The sequence below is a fragment of the Apis cerana genome, linkage group LG1 (genome assembly GCF_029169275.1).
Source record: "Apis cerana isolate GH-2021 linkage group LG1, AcerK_1.0, whole genome shotgun sequence".
Lineage (NCBI taxonomy): Eukaryota > Metazoa > Arthropoda > Insecta > Hymenoptera > Apidae > Apis > Apis cerana.
In genome coordinates this window covers 8,595,298-8,619,074 of record NC_083852.1, presented here as the reverse complement: position 1 = coordinate 8,619,074, position 23,777 = coordinate 8,595,298, and the positions used below count along the sequence as shown (strand labels likewise).

The 23,777-nt window shown below is 29.1% G+C and overlaps 2 protein-coding genes across 5 annotated transcripts in view; one reads left to right on the top strand and one right to left on the bottom strand.

Moving 5' to 3' along the window:
* The window catches only part of LOC108002566 (uncharacterized), a 26,050-nt gene extending 6,429 nt beyond the window's left edge, over positions 1-19,621 (top strand). The window contains exons 2-8 of one of the 4 annotated variants that reach the window (XM_017064312.3): positions 2,447-2,570; positions 2,743-2,828; positions 8,740-8,832; positions 13,540-13,602; positions 13,921-14,004; positions 15,522-15,750; positions 16,672-19,621. In XM_017064312.3, coding sequence (XP_016919801.1) covers positions 2,447-2,570; positions 2,743-2,828; positions 8,740-8,832; positions 13,540-13,602; positions 13,921-14,004; positions 15,522-15,750; positions 16,672-16,838 — 846 coding nt within the window. In that variant the 3' untranslated portion in view covers positions 16,839-19,621. Of the gene's footprint in view, positions 1-2,446; positions 2,571-2,742; positions 2,829-8,739; positions 8,833-13,539; positions 13,603-13,920; positions 14,059-15,521; positions 15,751-16,671 lie in introns of all 4 variants that reach the window. The other 3 variants (XM_017064311.3, XM_017064313.3, XM_028669096.2) reach the window with 3 other exon arrangements.
* On the bottom strand, positions 15,864-23,777 carry LOC108002539 (uncharacterized). Its single transcript, XM_062085748.1, has 7 exons — positions 23,626-23,777; positions 23,237-23,499; positions 22,407-22,831; positions 21,664-22,281; positions 19,370-19,691; positions 18,772-19,186; positions 15,864-18,690 (listed from the first exon to the last, which is right to left on the bottom strand). The coding sequence occupies exons 1-7, from the start codon at positions 23,690-23,692 to the stop codon at positions 18,062-18,064; spliced, it is 2,739 nt and encodes a 912-aa protein (XP_061941732.1). The 5' UTR covers positions 23,693-23,777; the 3' UTR covers positions 15,864-18,061.

The following is a 23,777-nucleotide window of genomic DNA, read 5'->3' as shown; positions in this document are numbered from 1 at the left end:
AATCTTCGTTAATCCACCGAACTGTTAACTGACGATGATTAATCATTATTTTATATTATTCGCTTATGGATTAAATCTTTCAAGCGTATTGAAATAATTAATTTTACTTCTGCCATTTTTCTGTATCTTTATGTCATAAACTATATCGAGTTTTACATAACGTCAAGAATATTTGTTTTCATTAAACATAAAATTCTACAATAACAATAATATTCGTAATATTCTTATTACTCAATTTTTTATAATTTAATTTTATTTATAACTTTTTTTATGAAAAATTGTTCTCGAAAAAATTGAATACAAATAAATATTTGAATATTCAGTTTTAAATTTTAAATTATACTATGCGGATATTTATTCAATAAATTTTCAACTTTAATTTTTTCAAAAACGATATATCAAAAAATAAAAAAAATTTACTTTTGCGCAGTCGTCTTCGATTATCTCTTCATATCTAGTCACGTAACCAATTTCACGAGTACATGACATCTTTTCAAACTTAATTTTCTCGACAACGAATTTATTCGAAAAAAATTATCACTCTATATTTTTATTTTATTTTAAATAAGGAATCACTTCTATTCCATTCGTATGCAATTTTCGATAGATATTTAAAGATATTTAAAGTTCACGAGCGTGCAAAATCAAAAGAACAGCGACGAAAGATTGTCTTCACGCGTTGTAAATATTCGCAAAGTTAATAATACTTTGAGGTACAAAATTGGTTCAAGGCCAACATGACTATCCGACAAGAGACAATAAATTGGGAGAAGCAATTTCAATAACGTCACGTAGAATCGATCCCTCGTCCAACAAGTATAGAGGCGCAACGCACCCTTGAAGAAGCACGCCTTTTACCACTTACTCATCCTTCTTAACTTCTTATGTACCTATGTATCATGTTTCATTATTGACAAATTATTAACAAGTACGCAATTGACAAAGTGAATTTTTTAAATTTATCTATTTTACATAATTTTTCTTCTCGATGAATATCCATGAGTGATATGGAATACAGAAGTTATAAATGATCAGTGGATAAATTTTTTTATTCCATATATTATAAAATATAATGATAGTTTTTCTGATGAATTTTGATCTAATAAGAAGTCATGTTTATATTCTTTTTTTTTTCGAAAAGATTTAATTAAATCTTATTAGAATAATAAAATGCTTATAAGCATGCATTTAGAAAGGGATCAGTTAAGATTGAGCTGGAAAGTCTAAGTGGATTAACCTAGAAAGAAACAAATTTAGAATTGTGTTTTATACAGTCAACTTATTATTTTCTTATTAACAAAATAAATTACGAGATAAATTAAGTAAAATATAGAAAACTTGAAATTTTGAATCTTAAAATGGCTATAATTTTAATATTTTATTCTATGTTGAATAGAATTGAGATTAATTTTTTAATGCACTTTGAACTGAGAATTCCAATTCTTATATGGTATTCTATTTCCATAAAAGAAATGTTGCAATTTTGATATGAAAAATATAAGAATAGAAGTAGATCGATTGACAAATATGATTATAATCTGATTAAAATAAAATAGGAAAGAGAGATATCGTAAACCTTGAGAAATATTCATGAAAAATAACGAAATCCAATTTTAAAATAACTCACATAATTAATAATTGATAATTAATTCTGAATTTTTATTGAGTTAATTTTTTCCATATTCTACAAAAACTGTAATAAATTTTAATCAAAAGTCAACATTAATTGATTGAAAGATAGTAAAGTTCAATACAATATTATATGGAATATAATCCTTTTTATTTTGAAAGACTAATAATTAAAATGAATTAATTTTTAACATGAAAATATCAGTAGCTTTCATTCCAGAATTTTCCATTCATGTAAAATGTAACTTTTTTAAAAATTTTAATTTTCTGATAATATTTTATATATATATTATAAATTTCATTGCACATAAAATATTAGAATAATCAAAATATTTTTAAGATTTGAATATATACTTGGAGAAAAATTCAATAAAAGTTTTTGAAGATATAAAATCTTTGAAGATTATAATTATCTTCTACTCTATTTATATAATTTTTCAATTTCATCACGTTTCTGAAATTTAAAATTAATATAAAATATTTGATAAATATAAAATAATTAAACTGCTACAATCATTGTAAAAAAATAAATAAATATATTGACCTGAAAAAATATCAGTATAAAACATTTCAAAAAGAAATTACATACGATTTTGCAATTGGATCTTGAAAAAAATCCAACAATTATCACAATAAAAGAAATAAAAAAAAAAAGAATCAAAAATTCCACTAATGTTACTTTAAGTATATCTTTCTCATCTTCGATATTCGATTATTTCTGAATCCGATTCCCAAGTTGTTCCAACCAACTCGTACTTTTACTCGTAATCAAAATGATTTATGACAAACAGACGACTGTTATTTGTCCTTGTTTCAGATTTACTTTATCGTATTGGCGCTAACCACGGGTAAAGTGCTCCAGGGGGAGAGTCAATATCTGCGGGGGAATCGTTCGTTGCCGGAATCCAGCAGTTTCCTAGAATCGGATACCATATCCCCCAGTGAGTGTTCGGTTGCACCAGCAACGATTAGATGCAGCGGGAAAGGAATCGTGTAATTCCATTTCTCGTAATATAAGTCGCTAAACCAATCGCGCAATTATCTGAAATCATACTCGAGTAGTAAATTGAAAAACAACGAGATCTCACGTTCAACATGCTTCTGTTGCTTCAGCGACGGTATGGTTTAACGTGATGCTGTTTATATGCTCGTGCTGCGGTGTAATTTGCAACATCCTGCTTCTCTATGGGCTCTATAAGGTAAGACGTTCCAAACAAACACTTTAGTATAATGGCTTTCAACCTGTGGATTGACGACCCAGGCAAAGGGATCGTCCTTTACCATGTTTAATTAATTAATTTTAGTATTTCAATATGATTAATAAATTAGGAATTTTCAAAGATGTTCGATTATTACACCGATTATTATACCACTCGTTTGATTAATCAACACCTTGATCAACCTGATTAAAGAAAGTCCAATTTACTTCGATCAAGAAAGTTTTTTAATCAATCCAAAGTATCGAATGTATCATTAATATCGTTGTAATCAATATTTTTTCAGAATTAAGCATATCACGTAATTTATCCTAAAACTCGATTAAATTTTATTAAAAGTTCATTTAAACATTTCGATTATCAAGATATCGTAGTAAAAAGAAAAGAAAAGATAAAAGAAATTCTTAATCATTTATTATTTCCATTTTTGTGGCTTATTCGAATTTCTTCGTTCCATTGATCAATCTCAAACTACAAATAAATAGCACATGCGATTCCTAGAAGGTGTATGTATTTCTAAGAAAAAGTATAGCTCATCGGATGGCTATTTATAATTTCTGCATTGTCTTGAGCAGCATGGACTTTTGAATCTTTATATCTTGATAATCAATTGAAATATTGACAAAAAAATAATTTCAAATAACTTCAGTATATTTTTCTTTACCTTTTGAATTGATTTTGATGACAGGATTTTTATTTTCTTCTCATGATTTTCATCAAAAAATAGACTTTAGCTATAGTCCAACGTTATATTGATCGATGACCGATGATTCTTTTAGGATTATAATTGCATTATTCTGTAAACATATAAGATTTATATAACATAAAAAATGAAAAATGGATTGAAATCTAGGTTAAAAAATTGCACCTGGATAAAGGCAGGTTTTGAAGTTGCAACGAAGGTTTTAAAGTTTTACAGTTTAGATTCTTTACGACGGATATTGTCTGAGATTTTCCGACGAGTCGTATCCTTTCGAACGAAAGAGGTTTAAAAATTTCTCATCGGTTTAGATCTTGTTGGTATTGCTTGTAGATATTAATAGATATTATTTTCACATAAATCAATATGAATTGTAAAGCATTTTTTCAAATAATAAGATTCGAAGACGATTATTTAGTTTTAACAGAATGATTCGCATTAATTCTAAAATTAATTCTTAAATTACATATTTATATATGCAATTAATAACTGAATAAAAAACAATACTTACAATTTTTCTGGAAGATTTTTAATATTGAAAAAAAACTGAAATCAATCAATTTGATAAATGATATATAACACATATATTTTAATATTAAACTTTAGTTATCGCTTTTCGATTATAACATTATAGTTTAAATGAAAATGATATTGAAATTTCGTTAAGTTTCTCAAGCTATTAACGCTAGTAGTAAGTGTAAACGTTATAGTTGACAATTTTTCAGACAAGTGTATTTTATGTATATACATAGAATTTTGTAGTATCGAAAATCGATAAATTTCGTTTCGTAATATTTCTTTCTTTATAAAATTTTACAACGTAAGAGTGAATGCATATAAAAATTATTTCGAAATTTTTTTCACCCTTCTGTCCGCTTATAAGTTAAAATTAATACGTATCCCTTAAAATGATACCTTGTCTAATTAAGTTCCTAAACTCTGGTTTCATGTTTCTGTAGTACCTTAGTCGCCTAATTCTCTTCTGGGAATGTATTTTGCACCAACATTTAATAGCGAGACATAAACTCTGAATCTTGCGTAACCTTGTTCGTTATAAACCACAGTCTTCATTCCCGAGGTACGTGGTTCTTACATAAAATAGAAGTTATTAACAAACTAAAATTAACTCCAACTCTCAAGCAATCCTTCAATCATTGTATCTGTAACAGAAAGATAAAAAATGTAAGTAATACAAAGAAAAAGAAGTAATTAAAGAAAAAGAAAAAAGTTTACTTACCTTTTTGTTTTAAATTCAATCGCACGGTGGATCACATGTATGATAATTTTTTAAAATAAATTATAAAAGAAGAAAATGAAATCGTTTAAAAGAAAATTTGTAAGAACAGATTTCAATAATTTGCAATTAAAATTGATTAAATAAATATATTAATATATAAAATTAAATAATTTGTTTTTACATGATCTTTGTTTCTTTCTTTTTTTTTCTTTTTCTTTAAGAAATGTAATATTATCATATACCTTAATTTTTGCAACTATCTTCATCTATCATTTCAAATGACAGACAAATCCGACCTTCGGGGAAGATCGATACAATTTTTATCATTGGAAACACGGCAACAAGTTTTCTGATACGGAAAAAAGCATCGTGAATTGAAAGACTGAAACGAAATTCTAGTTTACTGGATCGAGAAAGATTTCAATTTTCGAATATACTGCTCTCGAAATCCATTCCTATTTCCTATCTGCATTTCATATATATTCGTGTGTCTATTTTCGTTCTCGCGTCAAATTCCAAAAGTAATACAAGTTGAAAAAATAAGGCAAAAATATTATTTCAAATTTAAACGCAAAAAAATAAACGATTCGTTATAGAATGATAATGATAAACGTGTTATCATTTATTCAAAAATAAAACTTTGATTTTCGTATTTTCGTTAAACGGGAATATAAGAAAGCAGATCTAATTAGAACGTGTTTATAATTGCATTACAAATCATTTGTTATATCGATCCTTGAAATCTATGAAAGGAATAGGAAAAGGTTAGAAGAGAAATACTTTCTGTCTAGTCAACGAGGGTACACAGAATTTATGAGCAAGATAAGACAACACCCTTGGGCTGACATCCGGTCAACCGCAAAATTTCTTCCGAAATTTTGCCCTTTTGATCGAATTGAATCTTCGTTACCTTAAAATACGATCTTATGCAAAATCGAATTAATAATAAATTTATGAAGAAAATAATTCGAACTATTATTTAATAAATAGTTTAATAACTAATTATAGAGAGAAAAAACTTCTCACTATTTTATCAAGCTCTTCTTGAGCAAAATGATTTTTTAATAACTTATTGTGAACTTTAATAGCTCTAAGAAATTTGAGTTTGTTAAATTTGTAAAATTACACGAAATCATGATTTTTTTCAGAGAAGAACAGGATTGACAAAAAGAGAATTACATGAGAATATTTTTCTTATTTGTTCGAAAATATTAATTGAAAACAATCAACAATTAAACTAAAAGGATAATTCTTTCTAAAAATTTTTATCAATCTTACAAGCGAGATCTTAGAAATTCCTGGAGGAAGGAATCTATCTAAGAAAACAGAAAAAAAAATAAATTACTTTCCAAAGGGTTATTTACTTTGTTGGCGCACGATCAATGTATCAAACTTAGAAATCAATTTTCGAGGCAATACACAGCGATTTACAGAGCAACGATGAAATAGTTCTCTTAAATCCAAAGAGAAACTAACTTTTCGAATTGGATTCTGTCCGATTCGTGATACGTTAATGCAATTAAGTTCTCGTCGAGTTGATCCGGATGTTGCCTCGGTAACGCATCCATCAGTTAGAATCATACACGTTCAACGATTAAATATTGCGTCTTCTTGCTCGAAAGAACGCTCGTCAATCTGGAATAGGAATATCAATTTTCGTCACGATGTTGATTTATCGACGCTTTTCGCGTGTAATCGACACTGCTATCACTCACGTTGTGAACGACGTCTTTCTTATGTAAAACACAGACGCAACATGATACAAAGCGCATTCATATATTTTGAGAGAACGATAATAAAGAAAAACAGGACAGTCACTGTAGATTTATCAAATATATGATATTTAATTGATCTTGTGATACCTATTCGTGTAAAATTTAGAGATGAGTAAAAAATAAATATATTTTTAAAAAAAAGAATTTTTATACAAATAAATGATTTTACTTTATGAGATTTAGTATGATTTAGTATAAAATGAGATCTATATGTACATAAAAATAAACTTGCATAATCAGTTAAGAACATAATTTTCGACAATGTAATTTGTCAATGTATTTCGAACTCTAATGTTTAAGAATTAAATCTAATTATCTTGTGCATTAAGTAACAAAATTAATTTAATATCTCCATAAGATCCAATGTGTTTTTTATAGCGTCCAATCATTTTCCAATTAGTTGCTTTCAGATAATTCGAGATATTAATCGTCTTATCGTCAATTTTCACGCAGAATAAATCCACCGATTCCTTCTTCCTTGTCCATTAGTCACTTTGTGGTAAAACCACGCGTTTATTTCGTGATAGTAATCGATGATGAATAACCATGGCAACCATTTCGCCAAGATTCTCCATATTCAGACCTTCGATTTTACCCTCTTTGTTCGCCTATTTGTCATCCGGAATCTATCATTTTTAACATCCATGATATATTTTCGTATATATCACAAATGAAATATTTTCATTTATTTTATATGTAAAAATATCTTAATATCGCAATTCTATTTAGATTTTATAGATTTATTTGTTTAAATTTTGTATTGATTTAATTTTTGAACTATTTCGTCTTTTTTTATTTACTTATTTTCATTTATTCAATTGATACGCACAGAATGAGCACAAACAAAACTCTTGTAGGATTTTTTTCACATTCATATCGCTATGTTGATTGCCCCAATTTCCATTTCTTTATCGCTCTAAGGAAAATAATTCAAATATTTGCCTGTTTTAATGTACAAAAATATATTATTGGAAGAAAAATTGTAAGTTTTATGATATAAATTGCACGTACCTTTTGTTGCATTACTTTTTATGTAAAATATATTCATTTATTCGTGTAATAAAATATATTCCTAAGAGTATACTTTGTATTTATACTGGTGTCTCTCATTTAAATTCGCACAGCATTGTTGTACTTTAATCCATTTTTTGTTAAAAAAAAGAATACATTGAACATTCGTAATAATACATATTATAATAATACGTTTATCGTATTCATTTAATTTTATTATTAAATTAAATATTGTATATGTATGAGTCAGTTTTTACATAAATTATTCATACATTCAAACATGCTAATGCATGTAAAAAAACTTTTTCATATTGAATTCAATTGAATTTTAAAAATATCTTTCGCGAATAATTACAATCCACAAGATAAAAAAATGATTTTATTATGAATAGTTATAAACAGAAATGTATAAATAATATGCTCTTAAAAATTAGTCTGTCATCTATTTCTTCTTTTTCGTCGTTGTATCAAATTAATCTATATATTAAAATGAATTCTTTTCACGCGTGTATAAAATAACAATTTCCATAAATATAATTTGCAACAATTATAAGTTAAAGAACAAAATGAATTTCCATTTTTTGCTAAAAGTTAATTAAATCTGTTAAACCAAAGTAAAATATCTCGCATATATATATATAAAAAGGTTTAATATTATGCCTTTGCGATACATTCATGCGTCAAAAAGTTGATAACATAGAGACCGTGTTTTAATTAATAAATTAAGAATCGTGATATTTATATTCGCAATTTTTTATACAAAAATGATATATTCTTTGAGAAATTTCAACAAAGTTAAATTCATAAGTGTGGGAATGATTACGTAGCTCTGCATTATTGCAATTACTTTTTTTTAACGGAACAGTTTGCAATTCCAAGAAAATAAGATATTGTTTCACTTCACAAAAGAGAGAAACTTTCTTTTCTTTTCCCGTAGAGAGCTCGTTTATACCTTTAACCCTCTGACTATAAGTACACTTTACTTCGACAGTGTTTCTCGTTTCTTGACGAGGTGCAACGAATCGGATCAAATTCCGACGAAAAAGGATACGAGGGAAAAAAAAGAAAGAAAGATATTTAAAATTAAGAATGATCTGTGAAATTATTTTCTTAAAATTGGGCTTCTCATTCTCCATTTATTTCTGTTCACTCATGATCGATGTCTTTCAGGATCAACGTGTCTTTCTCGTACCCTGGATTATCGTTGTCGTCACGACCTGTTTCGTCGATGTGGCGCACTCCTTATACTTGTTTATCGTTGCTGTAAGTATATCTTTTTTCGATTATATCGGAAAAAGGATAATTATTAATAATCGTCTCTTCGTGTGTAAAAAAAATATGTAAAAAAGATATTCAAATATTTGAAGATAAATTAAATCTTGTCATTTTTTAGTACACATATATGTATACATATTTTTCTATCATGAAAGGAACAACAGAATCTTCTTGGTTATTTAATGAATTAAGAAAAGTATATACTATTATTTGATTTTCATGAAACGAATGGATCTGGAAAATCTTTCGATATTTTTTTTTTTTGTTTCGTTCATATTTTCACATCTATCACCGTTTTTCGTGAGAACGAACCATATGATTTCTAGTTCGCGTGAGAAAAACATGTATGTGTGATAATTGCGAGATTGCCTCTGTCTGTGTGGAAACATCCATCTAAAAGAATGATCCTCCGATGGCTTCTTTTGCTGCGCGAAATACGAGAAATGGGAGATATTTCGCGATGATACGATTGGAAATGAAAGCTAAAAATGTAATTTCAAAGAAGATACGATCTCGAATATAAACATCGTCTTTGCGCGATCCGATAACGCACCACTTGCGATTCTTCTTGGATATCTTCAGATTAGGAATTCTTTGACCCAGTTTCCAAACATTTGTTTTTTAAATAGCCATTTTTATGATCCACGGATAATGAGACTTTCTCTAATAAAACGTTGAATATGAAGAGAAAGCGCTCATCATTCTAATAAAAGAAAAAAGAACTTTCCCTTTAACTCAACAAGAAATTTTGAACCAAATTCAAATTCCTCATTAAATTATCGTGGAATCTTGATTTTCTATGCACATTTTTCTTTTTCGACAAACGAGTAGTGTCGAAGAAAAATTGTTGCTCGACCACGGTGTAATTTTTTCTCAACGAGCTCGATACTCGAATCGATCGTTGAAATCGCGGTTTAAACGTTTTCGTTAAACTTTCTTCGTCTCTCCCAACTTTTCCACTCAAGTTAGCAAACTTTTCTCTATTTTTAAAATCCTGCCGTCCCACGGCTTACAACTTTTGCACGACGGCCAGAGTTTCGAACGAGAGGAGGCATTTAATGCCATCTTGGGATTACAACGAGTAACAAGTACTTTTTCTCGTACGACACCTAGTCGCGCAATTACCCCTTGTCAGAGCAAATTTTTTTCGTCCCGAAGAATTTCGTTGTACGAAGAAAAAAAAGGGGGGAAGGGTTTGAAAGGACCATCCAAACTCCTCCCTCTATTATTCTCCCCCTCTTTTCATTCTCTCGTTTCACGAACACGTTTCGCGCAGCTGCGCCGTTTTTCTCCGTGGTAAAAGGGTTGAAATGTCGTTCAGCCGCATGATTCGAGAGCGTCGAGTGCTTTTGTCCCGCGATTTTCGTGTCTTTGAAACATAAATTTATCGTAAATTCGCGCGTCCAACTGGGTTTTAATATCTTTAAATGGATGGCATACTTTGTATCCACGTATATGCGGAATAAGAGAGGAAATAACTTATTCAAAACTCTTGTCTTGTATTCTTTTTCGTTGCACAACAATAAACTTCCATCGCTTATCTAAGCATCACACGTATCCTCGATTTCAGGGTATAACAAATTTCTTGATTGAAACTTTAATTCGATCGCAATCCGATTGATTCAAGCTCCTATTGTATTCAATTCATGGTTATTGACTCGATTTGGACAGGATAAACGTGATAGCATTCCTATATACATCAAGCGATGTGATACAATTTAACCAAGAATTGATCTCCATATAGCTTACAAATAGCTATATAGGAGTTTCAATTAAGGAAACCGCGATAAAATAGAAATCCAATTTTGATGGAACAATATTCCTTAACATAATAATTTTTTCAAAGTACAACAAGAATTTTTTCGTAAGTTTTTATTCTATTTTAAGAAAGCGAAATAAAGTAGAAAATAGGGGCATCCACTTTTCACTTTTCAATTAAAGTAAAATATTGATTTTAGTTTCCAAAGATAGAGGATAGCATACTTCTATCTCGATTGGCATTTTAATCACTCTTTGACACTTTTAGAGCTCGTCACACCGGATTCAGGAAATGTTACTTTCCTTCAATGAAATTTCAACCGATGTTGTAATTAAATCATTAATTTCTATTAAAAATATTAATTAGAAGGATTAAATATTTTGTAATGTTTCAAATCTCTTTTTGTAATTTACATCCTTTTGACTAGATTCAAACAATTGCATGGATTTAAACGATTTTTCGAATAATTTTTAAGATATTTGATTCTCCTTTTATATTTTCTTTTCTTTAATTATCAAAATAATCTTCAATTTTTCATGATTATTTTTTTATTAGATAAAAAAAGATTTTGCTTTCGATTTTCGAAAGTCATCTTGATATTTTTTAACTGATACACAACGAAAATTATATATATTATGTATATTATACATTTTCACGAATTTCTTCATAATAATATAACATTTTTATACTTTTTCTTATATTGTTATATTGTTAAATTTCATTTCTCATTCTTATCCAATACATCTATGGAGCAGAGTGATCAATTTATGAAATTCTATATTTCAAGACATAGATCAGATATGGTGGCAATGATGAAATCCTAAAAGCGAACCGTGCAAATCCTTTTTAAACGTTTCAGACGTGTACAATCCCCACTTTGACAGCAAAAGGTAAAAGACCTGACATAGGTTCGATTTTCCGGATTTGTCCTAGTTTTTAGAACTTCTAGTGGAATCCGAGATTTTTCAGCAATGATCCGGATTTCACGATTTTACTTTGAGATTTGTCTTTAATAATTCTCACAATCATAAAAAATAATTCTTCCTTTTGTACGATTATCGTAATCAAAAAATAAATTCTAATAAAACGATTATGTAAAAAATCACTGTAAAACTTGGAAAAAAATTTCAGCTTTCCGATAAAATGACACTTACGTTTCGTTTCTTGTGAGAAATGCAAGGTGAAATCTGAAAACTACGTAATCCTGATACGTGGAAATATCCAAAGCGGATAATATGCAGCGATATGAGAATATAAGAATGTAGACACGTAAACGATAATGCATGTGATGGAGATCGCATGCCAAGTATGTATTTCCATGTACCGAGGGACCAGATGCAAAAGTTCATTCTGGAATAACAGCGCGTCCGCCAGCATTGTACGTTGGGATGCGCAATCTTCATTAAAAGCCCTACTGCCTCGAGCTTTTTCTTCGTAAACCAACAAAAATAGGGAGAACGAAGAAAAATACTTCCTTCTTTTTTCTTCTTCTTCTTCTTTCTCGGTTTTTGCCTCCTCGTATCCACGTCAAATTATCGTTACGAAGTCAAAAAACCGAGCATGTATCGCTCATAAAACGTGTTTCGAGAGTACCAATGGCTACTCCGAAAACGGTAACGAGTAACATCGATGTAAAAGCACTGTTCTCGTAATTACACGAACTCCACGATGAACTTCTCCACGTGCAATTTTCCTTCGAGTTAACGGCGCGTATCTTGTTTCTCTTACGATACAGAGATATAATAAAACGGAACGAAATCTACGCGCAAAATTTATTTATTCGAAGATTATTAATTGCAATATTTAAGTACGTAGTTTGTTTTATTCATAAAGTATCAAAGGATATTTACTAATGAATCTCGAAGAAATCTTTAATCATCGTTGATTACAATGTGTATTTTGTTTTAAGAAAATTTTTTCTTGCAATCAGTTATCAATTATACAATTTTAATATATATTCAATTTTTTCAAAATTCAAAGTTTAGATTATTATTTTATTGTCACGCTTGCTTATTCGATAAAATTTTTGTCAATAAATAAATGATACAGATTATTATTTATAATCGATACTCGATATTACGAGTTTGTAGTATTTACTTAAAGTATTCGAATTTCAACTTTGAAAATTGCATCGCTATATAGCGTTGCGCAATAGAAAATTGTTCTTACGATATTCGTTTTATTTTGTTACGCTTCTTTCGGGTCAATATATCCAGTGCGATTGTGATAAAATTTCCGGCGAATTATCAAACATATCGAAGGGATGTTTTCGATTTCTTTCGCATGGCGATAATTAATTTTCGATTCGTAATATCTGTAATACAATTTCGTCGTGAAAAGTCTTTAAATTGCTTTTTCTGATTGTTTCGATAAACGATTCGGATCATTGAAATTAGTTTTCCATCGATATATTATATTCAACGATTTCATCGTTTTGAAAATAAAGAAAAATCAAGGATCCCTCCCTTTTTTTTTTTACGATGCCAACGGTGTTAGAATTTTAAAAAAAAACGTATTTTTCTTTTTATGTACAAACTAATTGCCTGTTAAAAAATTAAGAGATGCAAACAACGTGAAATTTAATCTATTTCTTATGAAAAGCTTTTGTGTGTTAACTACTTTTCAACAGTATATCGAATATCATTTTATAACTGCGATCGATATAGATATATACATACACGTATAAACTTGACACGAATAATAGAGAACATCAATCTTTATTGGTTTCCCGTAATCGAAACTGTAATGATTTCTCGATCGTTCAGTAAAATTTATATTGTCATACAAATGTAAATATATTATGGTTTATAAATAAAATAGATTATGAACATGGGTGGAAAAAAAGAAAGAAAGTATATTTTGAAGTGTCGAACATATTTCATATATTCAAAAAATATTTATCGATTCGATTTAATTTTATCACGTTTTTGTTTCAGTCCACTTTTGACCCGACAAAGGTGATGCTATATACGTTGAACTTCTTCCTTTTCTGCCTGAACGTAAGTTTTAATTCAGATTTCAAGGATAAATTTAAAAGAATAATTGATTCGCACGGAATCATTGTTTACCATTACATTATCGCTTTTAATTAATTTCTCACACAATTTTTCACCATTGCAAGCTTTTTAAAATATTACATCGTATCCCATCATCTCAATTTCACTTCAATTCTATCGACATTCCGTTTTTCCGTTTCTCGCTTCTGATCTTGATTTTTATTTTTAATTATATTCAAACCTAGGTAGAAAGAATGTGTTACGTTATCAGATGACCAGGCACCGGATTTCCGGCTATATCCCACGTATCCTTTACTTTAGATATATTCCGTGTTGTGCGTGATCTCCCAGTATCAAGAATATGTGGCCGGTCGAGGCACTGCCGCGGACGACTACGAATACAGGGTCAGTATTCTGAGACTCTCTCAACGGAGACAGGAACGAGATAAGGGACGAAAAGTTAAGTGTATTAACTGTATTGTCGAATAGTTAGAGTACAATGAGATGAGAATTGCACGCGATAAATTTAAATACATAAGGCATTGTAGGAAATGAAATTTAATATTCAACGAATTTTAACGATTGATAGATATAATTGACTTAGATATAATGGATATAAGAAAATTAGAAGTGTAATAAAATTTCACGTATATAAGTAGATTCGTGTAAATAATATATATAAGATGTCAATGTTGTTTTATTACAGAAAATCTAGATATGGAATATTTTTATATTGTTATTGTATTGTATAGTAATGTGCACTCATTTAAAACGACGCAATTACGCAATAATTGTATAAAATCCAGAAAAATGTTGTTCCTATCACATTTTATTTAGGTTACGAAGAACCTCTCTGAAACGAATCTAATTCTGTTTTTATTATTCCGGAAATTCTGCTTTTCCAAAGAAATTACAGCGAAAAGGTCTCGAGAGCATATCGAACAATCGTATTATCCAAATGGAAGCTTTATGTCAATCAATCCGAATCTTTATCTGATATCGCCATTCTTTTCTTACGCTCTTCTTACAATATCCTCGAAGAATTTTATTATTTCGTTTTATTATTTCGCAGTAAAATCTCATATCTATAGAATATTAATTTGAAGTCTCCGTTTGAATTTAAAGAATAATGATATATTTATCTGTAAAATTTAATACGTGTGCTTTCTATATTTTAAATAAGATATACCTACAAATATAATGCTTCAAATACTACAACAAACTGAAATAAAAATTGAATAATACATGATTGAAAATACGTCATGCCAACGTGCATAATAACAATCAGTTGTTGTTGTCGAAAAATCAATATTTTTTTTAATTATAAAATTATTCGCCAAATTATCAGTAACACGATACAACTATATATAATATATAATATATCTGGAATACACTTCGAAGAGAGAATTTGATAGTACCTCCAGACATTGATTAATATAGATTACGTTACTGATGACGTTATAGTATACAGATCAGGCTCCTATTATTAACTTGTCGGATCAATGTCGACGATATAGATTGAGCATCATTCAAAATAATCGACATATGGGAAATTTACTTTTGATTTCACTCTCGATACGAATTTGTTCGACAAATTATTATATTCAGAAAACATTAACTTTTTAACAACAATCTCAATGCAAATCATAGGTATATAAAAACTCGATTCAAACACCGTAAAAGAAAGTTCATTTGCAATTTTCGTAATGGCGTAGATGAAATTATCTCGAACGATCTCCAATTCCGATTAAAAACTCTTCTCGACGATACCTTTGAATACAGAGAACTCGGTTATTCCAGCTTAAAGTTTTAAAGAGAAACTGTAAAAGTCTTCGTTTGCTCGTTATCTTTCCCCCCCCCCAAAAAAGAGCGTCGCTTCGAAATTCAATTATAAAATGGATCTTATGAAGCGATCTTTAAAGGTTCCAGCAGTGAGGTATGCCGTTCAGCCGCCAACTACAACCGCTACGTCTTGCCTGAGTTCTCGCAGGGCGGCAACCAACAACGAAACCAAAGCAACCGCAACGCCAACGCAGAGCCCTACCGCGGCTCAGAACACCCTCCCCTTGGATAAGAGTCCTGTCACAGGACGATCGAGAAAACACGTTCAGTTCCCTGACACAACGTCTGATAATCAGAAGGGAAAATCCGGTAAGCGATCGCTTTTCGCATATATCTAAATCATAATTTAAAACATATGTGTTTCTTGAAGATATTGTTTTGAATTGCTTTGAGTAAATAAGAAATTGCAGAAGTTGCGAAGGTAAATTTAATTGGACTTATTCGAACGATTTTATATTATTTAAAACGTTATATATCATTGCATTGTTGTTGTTTTAAAAATTAATTTTGTATCTTTCTAAAATAAATTTACAATTTATCTATAAAGAAATCCTGCAATATCTCTCTTTTTTTTAAATAATCGTTTTAATAATTAACTTTTGATTAATTATTTTGTTTCATCTTTCACGCGTACATCTTTGATATAACTTTGAAGTTATCGATGCTTTTTTACTGTTCCCTTTCAATAGTATAAAGTAAACGATGTTGCAAAATCATTATTATTAATGCAAAGACGCCAAATTACGCCAAATATAATAGGTAAGAAAAATTAGATTGGATGACGATGCAAACGATCCGATAATGATAGAAATAAACTTCAGAGATACAATGGCACGTGGTATGGAATTTTCAATTTACGTAGCATTATCTGGAATTGATCAGACAACTATATCATTAACTAAATTCGTATTGATACAAATCGATCGAAGAGTAGACTAGTTATTTCGAGCGAATGTGGGGCTATGAAACGTTTGAATTGTTACTTAAATATATGAATACGTGTATGTTGACATCAGCAAAACTCGCTTTACCACTTATGGGGACAAAATTCCATTGGAAATGCCTTTGATCTTGAAATTATGTGTCCGCGTGTAACGTGTGCTTTTACGCTTTCCTGTCTGCGTCTCGTATTACTAACACTTAACCCTTTCACTCTCACGCTAAACAAATCAACAATTTCGAAACATCGCATTCTCGCTGTGTTCGTGCCTATGTGTATATATGTTTCAGAAGTTCCAATCACGGTGTTGGTGCTTAAAATGGAACCAGAGAACGAATACACGACGTCATCATCCTCGTTGAAATTCGAGGAAACTATGACGATCGATCAAGTTCTTCAATCTCAGAAAACCAGCAATAGCCAAGATACCCGAAGTGTCCAGAATCTATCTTTGTAACCGACTGTGAACTCTTAATGGCAAGATTTTCTTATTGCCATTTTATTGCTGGTACTTTCTACTTGCGAATGGTTCAACATCGCCAATGAATAATTTATCTTACGTAAGGAATGTTCTCAAAGTTGGTCTGTGTGTGAGATAAGAGAATTAAGACCATCAATGCGCTAGTTCGTTCAAAGCGATGGTCAATTCGTATCACTGATTTAATAGACTTACCAACTTTGCGAGTTTCAAATTATGTCTCGATTCGATTCTTTAACGGGTTCTTCGTGTTTCTCTTGTTTATTATAAATTATTCGTGTAAATTCGTAATAGGATAAATTCGTACGTTTGGATAAATTGATTGGAATTGTCCAATGATGAGATAATTATCTCGTGAGAAACTGTCATTCGTCCTTTGTGTTTTATGCAAAGAATAATAACGTGAGATTGATGGCTTAATGCCACACGAGAATGAATTGAAACGCTAACATATGTTCTTTGGATTATTGTGTTAGCCATAGTGTATAGAATGGTCAAAGGCGATCAAATCGAATGTAACGATAAACGTTTGCACAACCGTCGATCAATATTGACATCATTCTATTACCGTTATAATGAACATTGATCTTCCAATTGAAGATGGACGCTTCGATAACACATCAACTATTTCAAGAGAAACAATAGCTTAATTCTCTGTTACGAAATGAATTTTAGATGAACATGCCAATGCTTGCAAAAGAATACAAGAATATATCAAACAGATATATAAAATTGACTTGACTAATGTATGAAGTTGATCAATTGTATTTTTGTATTATAAATTTTTAGACAAATGTATATTTTCGGGAGAAAAGAGAATATTCTCTTGTTTTATAATGCAATTTTTTAAAAATCATCCATTTCGTATTCCGTCGATTTAACGCTTGCCCCTTGGTTTCTATTACAAGTTGTAATGTCCGAATATTTACAAAAAAAAAGAATAATGAAAAAAATAAGTGCGTTTCTTACTCAATATTGATATAAATGTACATATTATTGTAAATTTCATCGTGTTAGTACCTGTTTATATAGAAGTCCGATGTGGACATTTGAAAGGCTGTTCTAACGTTTTCAATAAAATAATTTATGTGGTTTTTAAATCAGTAGTACTCTTATTTTCTTAAGCTTGTAACAATTTATATAATTAATTATAAATCTACAAAATGCTTAATTTGATATGTTCTCTTTCGTTAATCACTTGTTCACTCTTCGATGAAATTCTTTCTAATTTGCGAAAACGATTTTCTTTTCGTCTCTGGTAAATAAAATACTAGGTATAAAATACTAAACACGTTTAGGGCAGAGATGCATAAGAATGCAACAGAATATGCATTATATTCTAACACGACGACATTCCAGACACGCAACATAATGAACGACCACATGAAGTTTACGTAGAAACAAAAGCTGACACACGTTACTTTCGCGTATATCGGAAATATTTCGTTTATAATAACGTAAGGCAGAATGGCCAATCCCAACGAGATGCTCATAACGTAAAATAATATCGCTATCAAAGGTAACATTTGTAGATCCATAGTATATATAGAGTTTTCCTGCACATAAAAATAAATACCTAATAAAAAACTGAAACTGGAAACGCCTACTGTGGATATAATCATCAAAGGTCTTCTTCCTAAACGATCCACTAAACTGATACACACTAAAGATGAGATCAGATGCATCGTTATTAAAACGATGCTGGTATAAGCTTCTTGCAATTCTCCGTTATAATTCTCGAAGATCGTTTGATAGCCAATAAGAATGATCGAGCCTGAGAATGCTTGCAGCATCATTACACCAATACTGATGAAGATTATCTTTTTGCCACCTGAAACATCAAATATTTAATATATTAGAAATTGCGAATAGATATAGGATTTTTCTAAAAATTTTACAAAATTTAATCTACCTGATTGAGATATTAGATTGAAGATGGAAGATAAAGTTCCTTTATTACCAACATCCCATACCATGATCGAATCCATTTCCTCGCTAACATCAGCCGAATCACGTAAGAATATCAAAGAATCCATAGCTGCCTCGAATTTTTTTTGGCGTAACAAATAATAAGGCGTTTCCGGAAACCAGATAAACATTACAAATTGCAACATTGCCAACGACAACGCCACATAAGAATATTGTTGCACAGTGCCAAGCGAGCCGATTACATAGCCCAAAAGGTTACCGCAATAATCCATTAATATGAAGCAACTGCACAAGGCACCGCGAATGTACGTAGGAGAGATCTCTGTCACAAACATAGAGCCACTCGTGAAAATTATACCGTTGGCTATACCGCCTATGAAACGTGCGATGTACAAATTCTAAAAATAATAAAAATTACATTTGATAAGTATCAATATATGACTTGTAAATTAATATGAAAAATAGAAGACCGAGTTGTATAAATATTGAAAATTCACTTATGCTCTTGAAATATGAAAGGAAAATTTAAATATAATTATTTAATGAATATTCGTATTTTGAAAATTATAATGTACGTGTACCATTGTCGTTGAATTCCATACTATTAGTAACCAACTTAAGCATGTAGGAATGATGGCTAGTAATATTGAAATTTTTCTGCCTATAAAGTCAGCGATGAATATCGAAACGAAACATCCGAATGACATTCCTAATTTGAACATTGACATTAGCCAGGAAGCCTCGCTCGTAGTGATTTCAAAGGGAAGACCATCGATTATCATTGGGGACGTCCATCCCAAAAATAGACCACCGTTGAGTTGAGCTAAACACACTGTCTTATCGGAACAATTATTGGTACTATAACTTGCAAACGAATAATTGACATGTTTTATAGCATTTTTTCTTACCAACAAAAGTAACCAAGTAAAGTTTTATATTTGACATATTGACGATTGCCACCTAACTCGAACGTTTCTACGAGGAAATAAAATTGTTTCGCAACAAATATAATTGCATAGATAAAAGTATTCTATTAGTCTTTTCTTTTCAGACAAGGTGAACGAGCTGCGATAACGGCTTACTAAAATGTTTTACTATAATTATCATTATATGTTTTACTATAATTATTATTACATTTTGAATAATTACAATAAATATAAAATACATTGATAATATTTATTTTATAAAATGTATACCACGTAAATCATCATAAACTTAAATGAACTTTGTTGCCATTATTGAAAAATCTAACATTTGATACATAATGATACAACGACTCATTTGTGCTCAAATGTTTTGCAAAAATAAGAATTAAATAATTACATATAACAAACGTGAAAATCAATGAATAAGGTATATATATATAAATCAATATTCTTGGTATAATTTTTTACATATAACATGATTTTATGCGATGGTATTTTCATGTGTGTGTATGTGTGTGTGTATGGATATATCAATCTATATTTTTATAAATAAACAGAATAAACATATGTTAAAATATATATTTTTGGTTATAATATTATTAAAGACATTAATTCGTTTATATAATCAGAAATTATTTTTAAATAATTTAATTTTATTTTATAGAATTATTTAATGAATACAAAATTTGACAAAATTTATATATTTAATTAAAAATAATTTCTTCGTAAAATAAAAATTATACGATTATACATGAGGCATGTTTATTTATTGGAATACCTTAATTATTTATTGGATCATTTACTATTAATATAAGTGCTTACATACAAAATGAATAATTTATTTCGAAACATTTGGAAAATTATGAATTATCGAAATGTACATGTATATGTACATATATGTGTATATATACATATATATACGCTTAGTAACGAGCTACATGGATAGAATTCTACTTTACGTAATCTAATAACTTTTCAAAACTCAATTATTGAAAAACATATAGATTCTATTTATTTAAATACATTACTAATATATAATACATAAATTATAATTCTATATTTATTTACTAATAATTATTTCTTCCTATTATTTCATCATGTTTAATTTTTTTTATTATTTACTAGAATTCATGATGAATCAAATTATTTATTATTTTTCTTTTTACATGATAAATAAATGGATAAATCTAATAAATTTATTAAAAAATTTTATATGCTATGATCAAATATTTATAAAGAACATTTTATAATCTTTAATTTTTTATACTTTTTAATTATGAATAAATAAATAATAATAAGATATAAAATATTAAATATTCTTATATTCGTGACAAAATGTTTGATCATATGATAAATTGACTTAAATAATTTTTAAATGTGAAGACAAAAATATCAATTTCTATATATTTATATTAATGAAAAATATATTTTAGAAATGATATATTATGATAATTATATAAATTATCTTAGGAAAAATAATAAATTATTGATTTGTTAAGACAATTTATTTTGTTAAACAAATTTAAATTTTAAAATAATTGTGTTGTGAAATATCAAATAAAGACAGCATTAATTAGAGAAATATTCTCTTGTCTATATGATTTCTCAGAAGCAGTTCTATGAATCCATCAATTAAATCTCCAATTTGTGATATAGAAATGATCCAAGTTATCTTGTCAATAGTTACTATGTTCTATAATGAACTTGACTTCTTTAAAATTTCTAACAAATGTGAATATCCATATGTCCAAAGTGAATATCCATATTAAGAAGTAGTTAACAAGTAAATGAATGAATTCATATTCACAATTGAAGAAAATATTATCTATCAAATATAAGTTTTTTCTAAAAAGCTATAAATTTCTTAACGCAAATATTTTTTTCAAAATTTAGATATATACATATCTTTTCATTTTAGATAATAAAAAAAATTTACAATTTTTAATTATAATTTATATCCATGCAATTGATCCTGTATCTCTTGCAATGTTTTTCTCCTCGTTTCGGGCACGCAATAATATATAAAAATGATACCCACGATAGTGGTGAAAGAAAAGAACCAAAACGCGATATATGTCCCATACTGAATAGCAATAGGTTGATAAAAGAGAGTTACGGTAGTAGAACAAAAATAAGAGCATAACATTCCAATTGTACTGCCAAGCGCTTTAACATTCGTAGGAAAAACTTCGCTCATCATGGTGAATGGAAGTGCAGCCAAGCCGAAGGCATACATGATAATGTAAAATATCGTTCCAATAGCTGGTAACCAAATGATCCCACTGTCTAATTGCATTTCCCGAAGGAAAAAAGATAAACCAATAAGGAAAGTGGAAATGAAAACGCCCGATGCTGAAAATATGAGTAAAGCCCTTCTATTGTACCGATCCACCACAGATGCACTGATCGCCGCACATATTATTTGGATACCACCCAATATCATAGTTAAGTATTTGCCTTCTAATTCATTTTTCGTCTCATTGAAAATTATTTCGGCATACGAAAGTATCGCCATACTGCCACTCCATTGTTGAATCGCGATTAAACCCAGTACAACTATTAACGCTCTATAAAATAAAAGAAACTAAATATATTCACCCTTGAAATTAAAAGAAGTTATTTGACTATCATTGAAATTATATTAAGAATATTTAAAGTCACTTAAAGATTTCAAAAATATGATATACTATACTTCCGATTTCCTGAGATGCTGATTAATTCCCACAATCCAGTATTATTAGCCAAATCAATTTTTATATATTTCTCGATAATCTCAGCTTCTTTAGAAACATCCGTAGTTCCTCTTAAATGCATAAGAGATGTAATCCCTTCCTGATATTTCCCATGACGCATTAAATGATATGGAGATTCCGGTAATGATATTGAAATCACCGAGAAGAGAATTGGTATTGATGATGATACAAGTGCGAGATCTCTCAAAGAGAGAAACGGTCCTATCAGCCATTCAATCAATATACCAAATTTTACAGCTACAGTCAATGATGAAGTTAATATTCCTCTTATTTTAGCCGGTGAAATTTCACCTATATATATAGTGGCAGACATATATCCAATTCCGTTACTTATTCCGCAAAAGAATCTACCGACAATCAATTCCTGAGAAAGAAAAATAAATTTTTTGTAAATAGTGCAAATTTTATATTTAAAAATTCGGAATTTTTTAATATAATACGAAACATGTTTATTATAAAAATTGTAAAAAAAATATTAAATTAAATATTAAATAATACTCGATTTGCATATTTATATATCTCATAGTTAATATCAGTTATATCAGTAGTCAATATTTACATATCTATATGGCTTAAAGTATTAACTATATCTCTGAGAAATAAAACAATAAATTATAGACTAATCATTATCATTATCATATCAGTATTAACTATATCACATAAAATCATTTTAATTGAAAAATTATCGTAATTATAAAATTCATAAAATCATATTCTTTTTTTGACTTGTTTATATAATAATGAAATATACACATTTAATAAAAATTACCCATGCTGACGTTGCAAAAGCAATCATCATCCATCCTATTATCATTGGTATCGCAGTGAAAAGTAGAGTCAATTTCCTACCAATTATATTTATAATATAAGTACAAAACACTGCACCCACAGCTGCACCCATGGTGAAAATGGATGTAACCCATGTAGCTTGTTGTGATGTTAAAGGTATAGGACTATTATTTTGCATTAAAAGAGACAATGAAGGCGATGGCCAGCCAAAGAATAAACCATGTGAAATCATACCTACATTACCTAATAATCAATTGAGAATTAAACAATTTTTTATTCAATTCTATTTTTTCTCTTTTTAGTGTATTAACAATTTTAATAATAATATAATAAAATAATACACGTAATAATAAATTTAACAAAACTTACTAGCAAAAACAGCTAAGTATATTTTCTTCATGATGATGATATGGCATATGGAAAACAAATGAACCATCTAGCTTAAAGAAAGATCTATCAAATGATAAAAATAATGTACTTTATAATGTACATACATTCTAGATAGCAGATAATGGTTCCTT

Bases quoted from the DNA above. Each gene is read 5' to 3' on its own strand.
- LOC108002539 (XM_062085748.1), bottom strand. From the start codon at position 23,692: ATGGTTCATTTGTTTTCCATATGCCATATCATCATCATGAAGAAAATA. The intron at 19,187-19,369 runs GTACACGTACAT...TATTATTTTTAG, and splicing joins TATGGAATTCAACGACAATG to AATTTGTACATCGCACGTTT. The intron at 18,691-18,771 runs GTAGATTAAATT...TTGATGTTTCAG, and splicing joins CAATCTAATATCTCAATCAG to GTGGCAAAAAGATAATCTTC.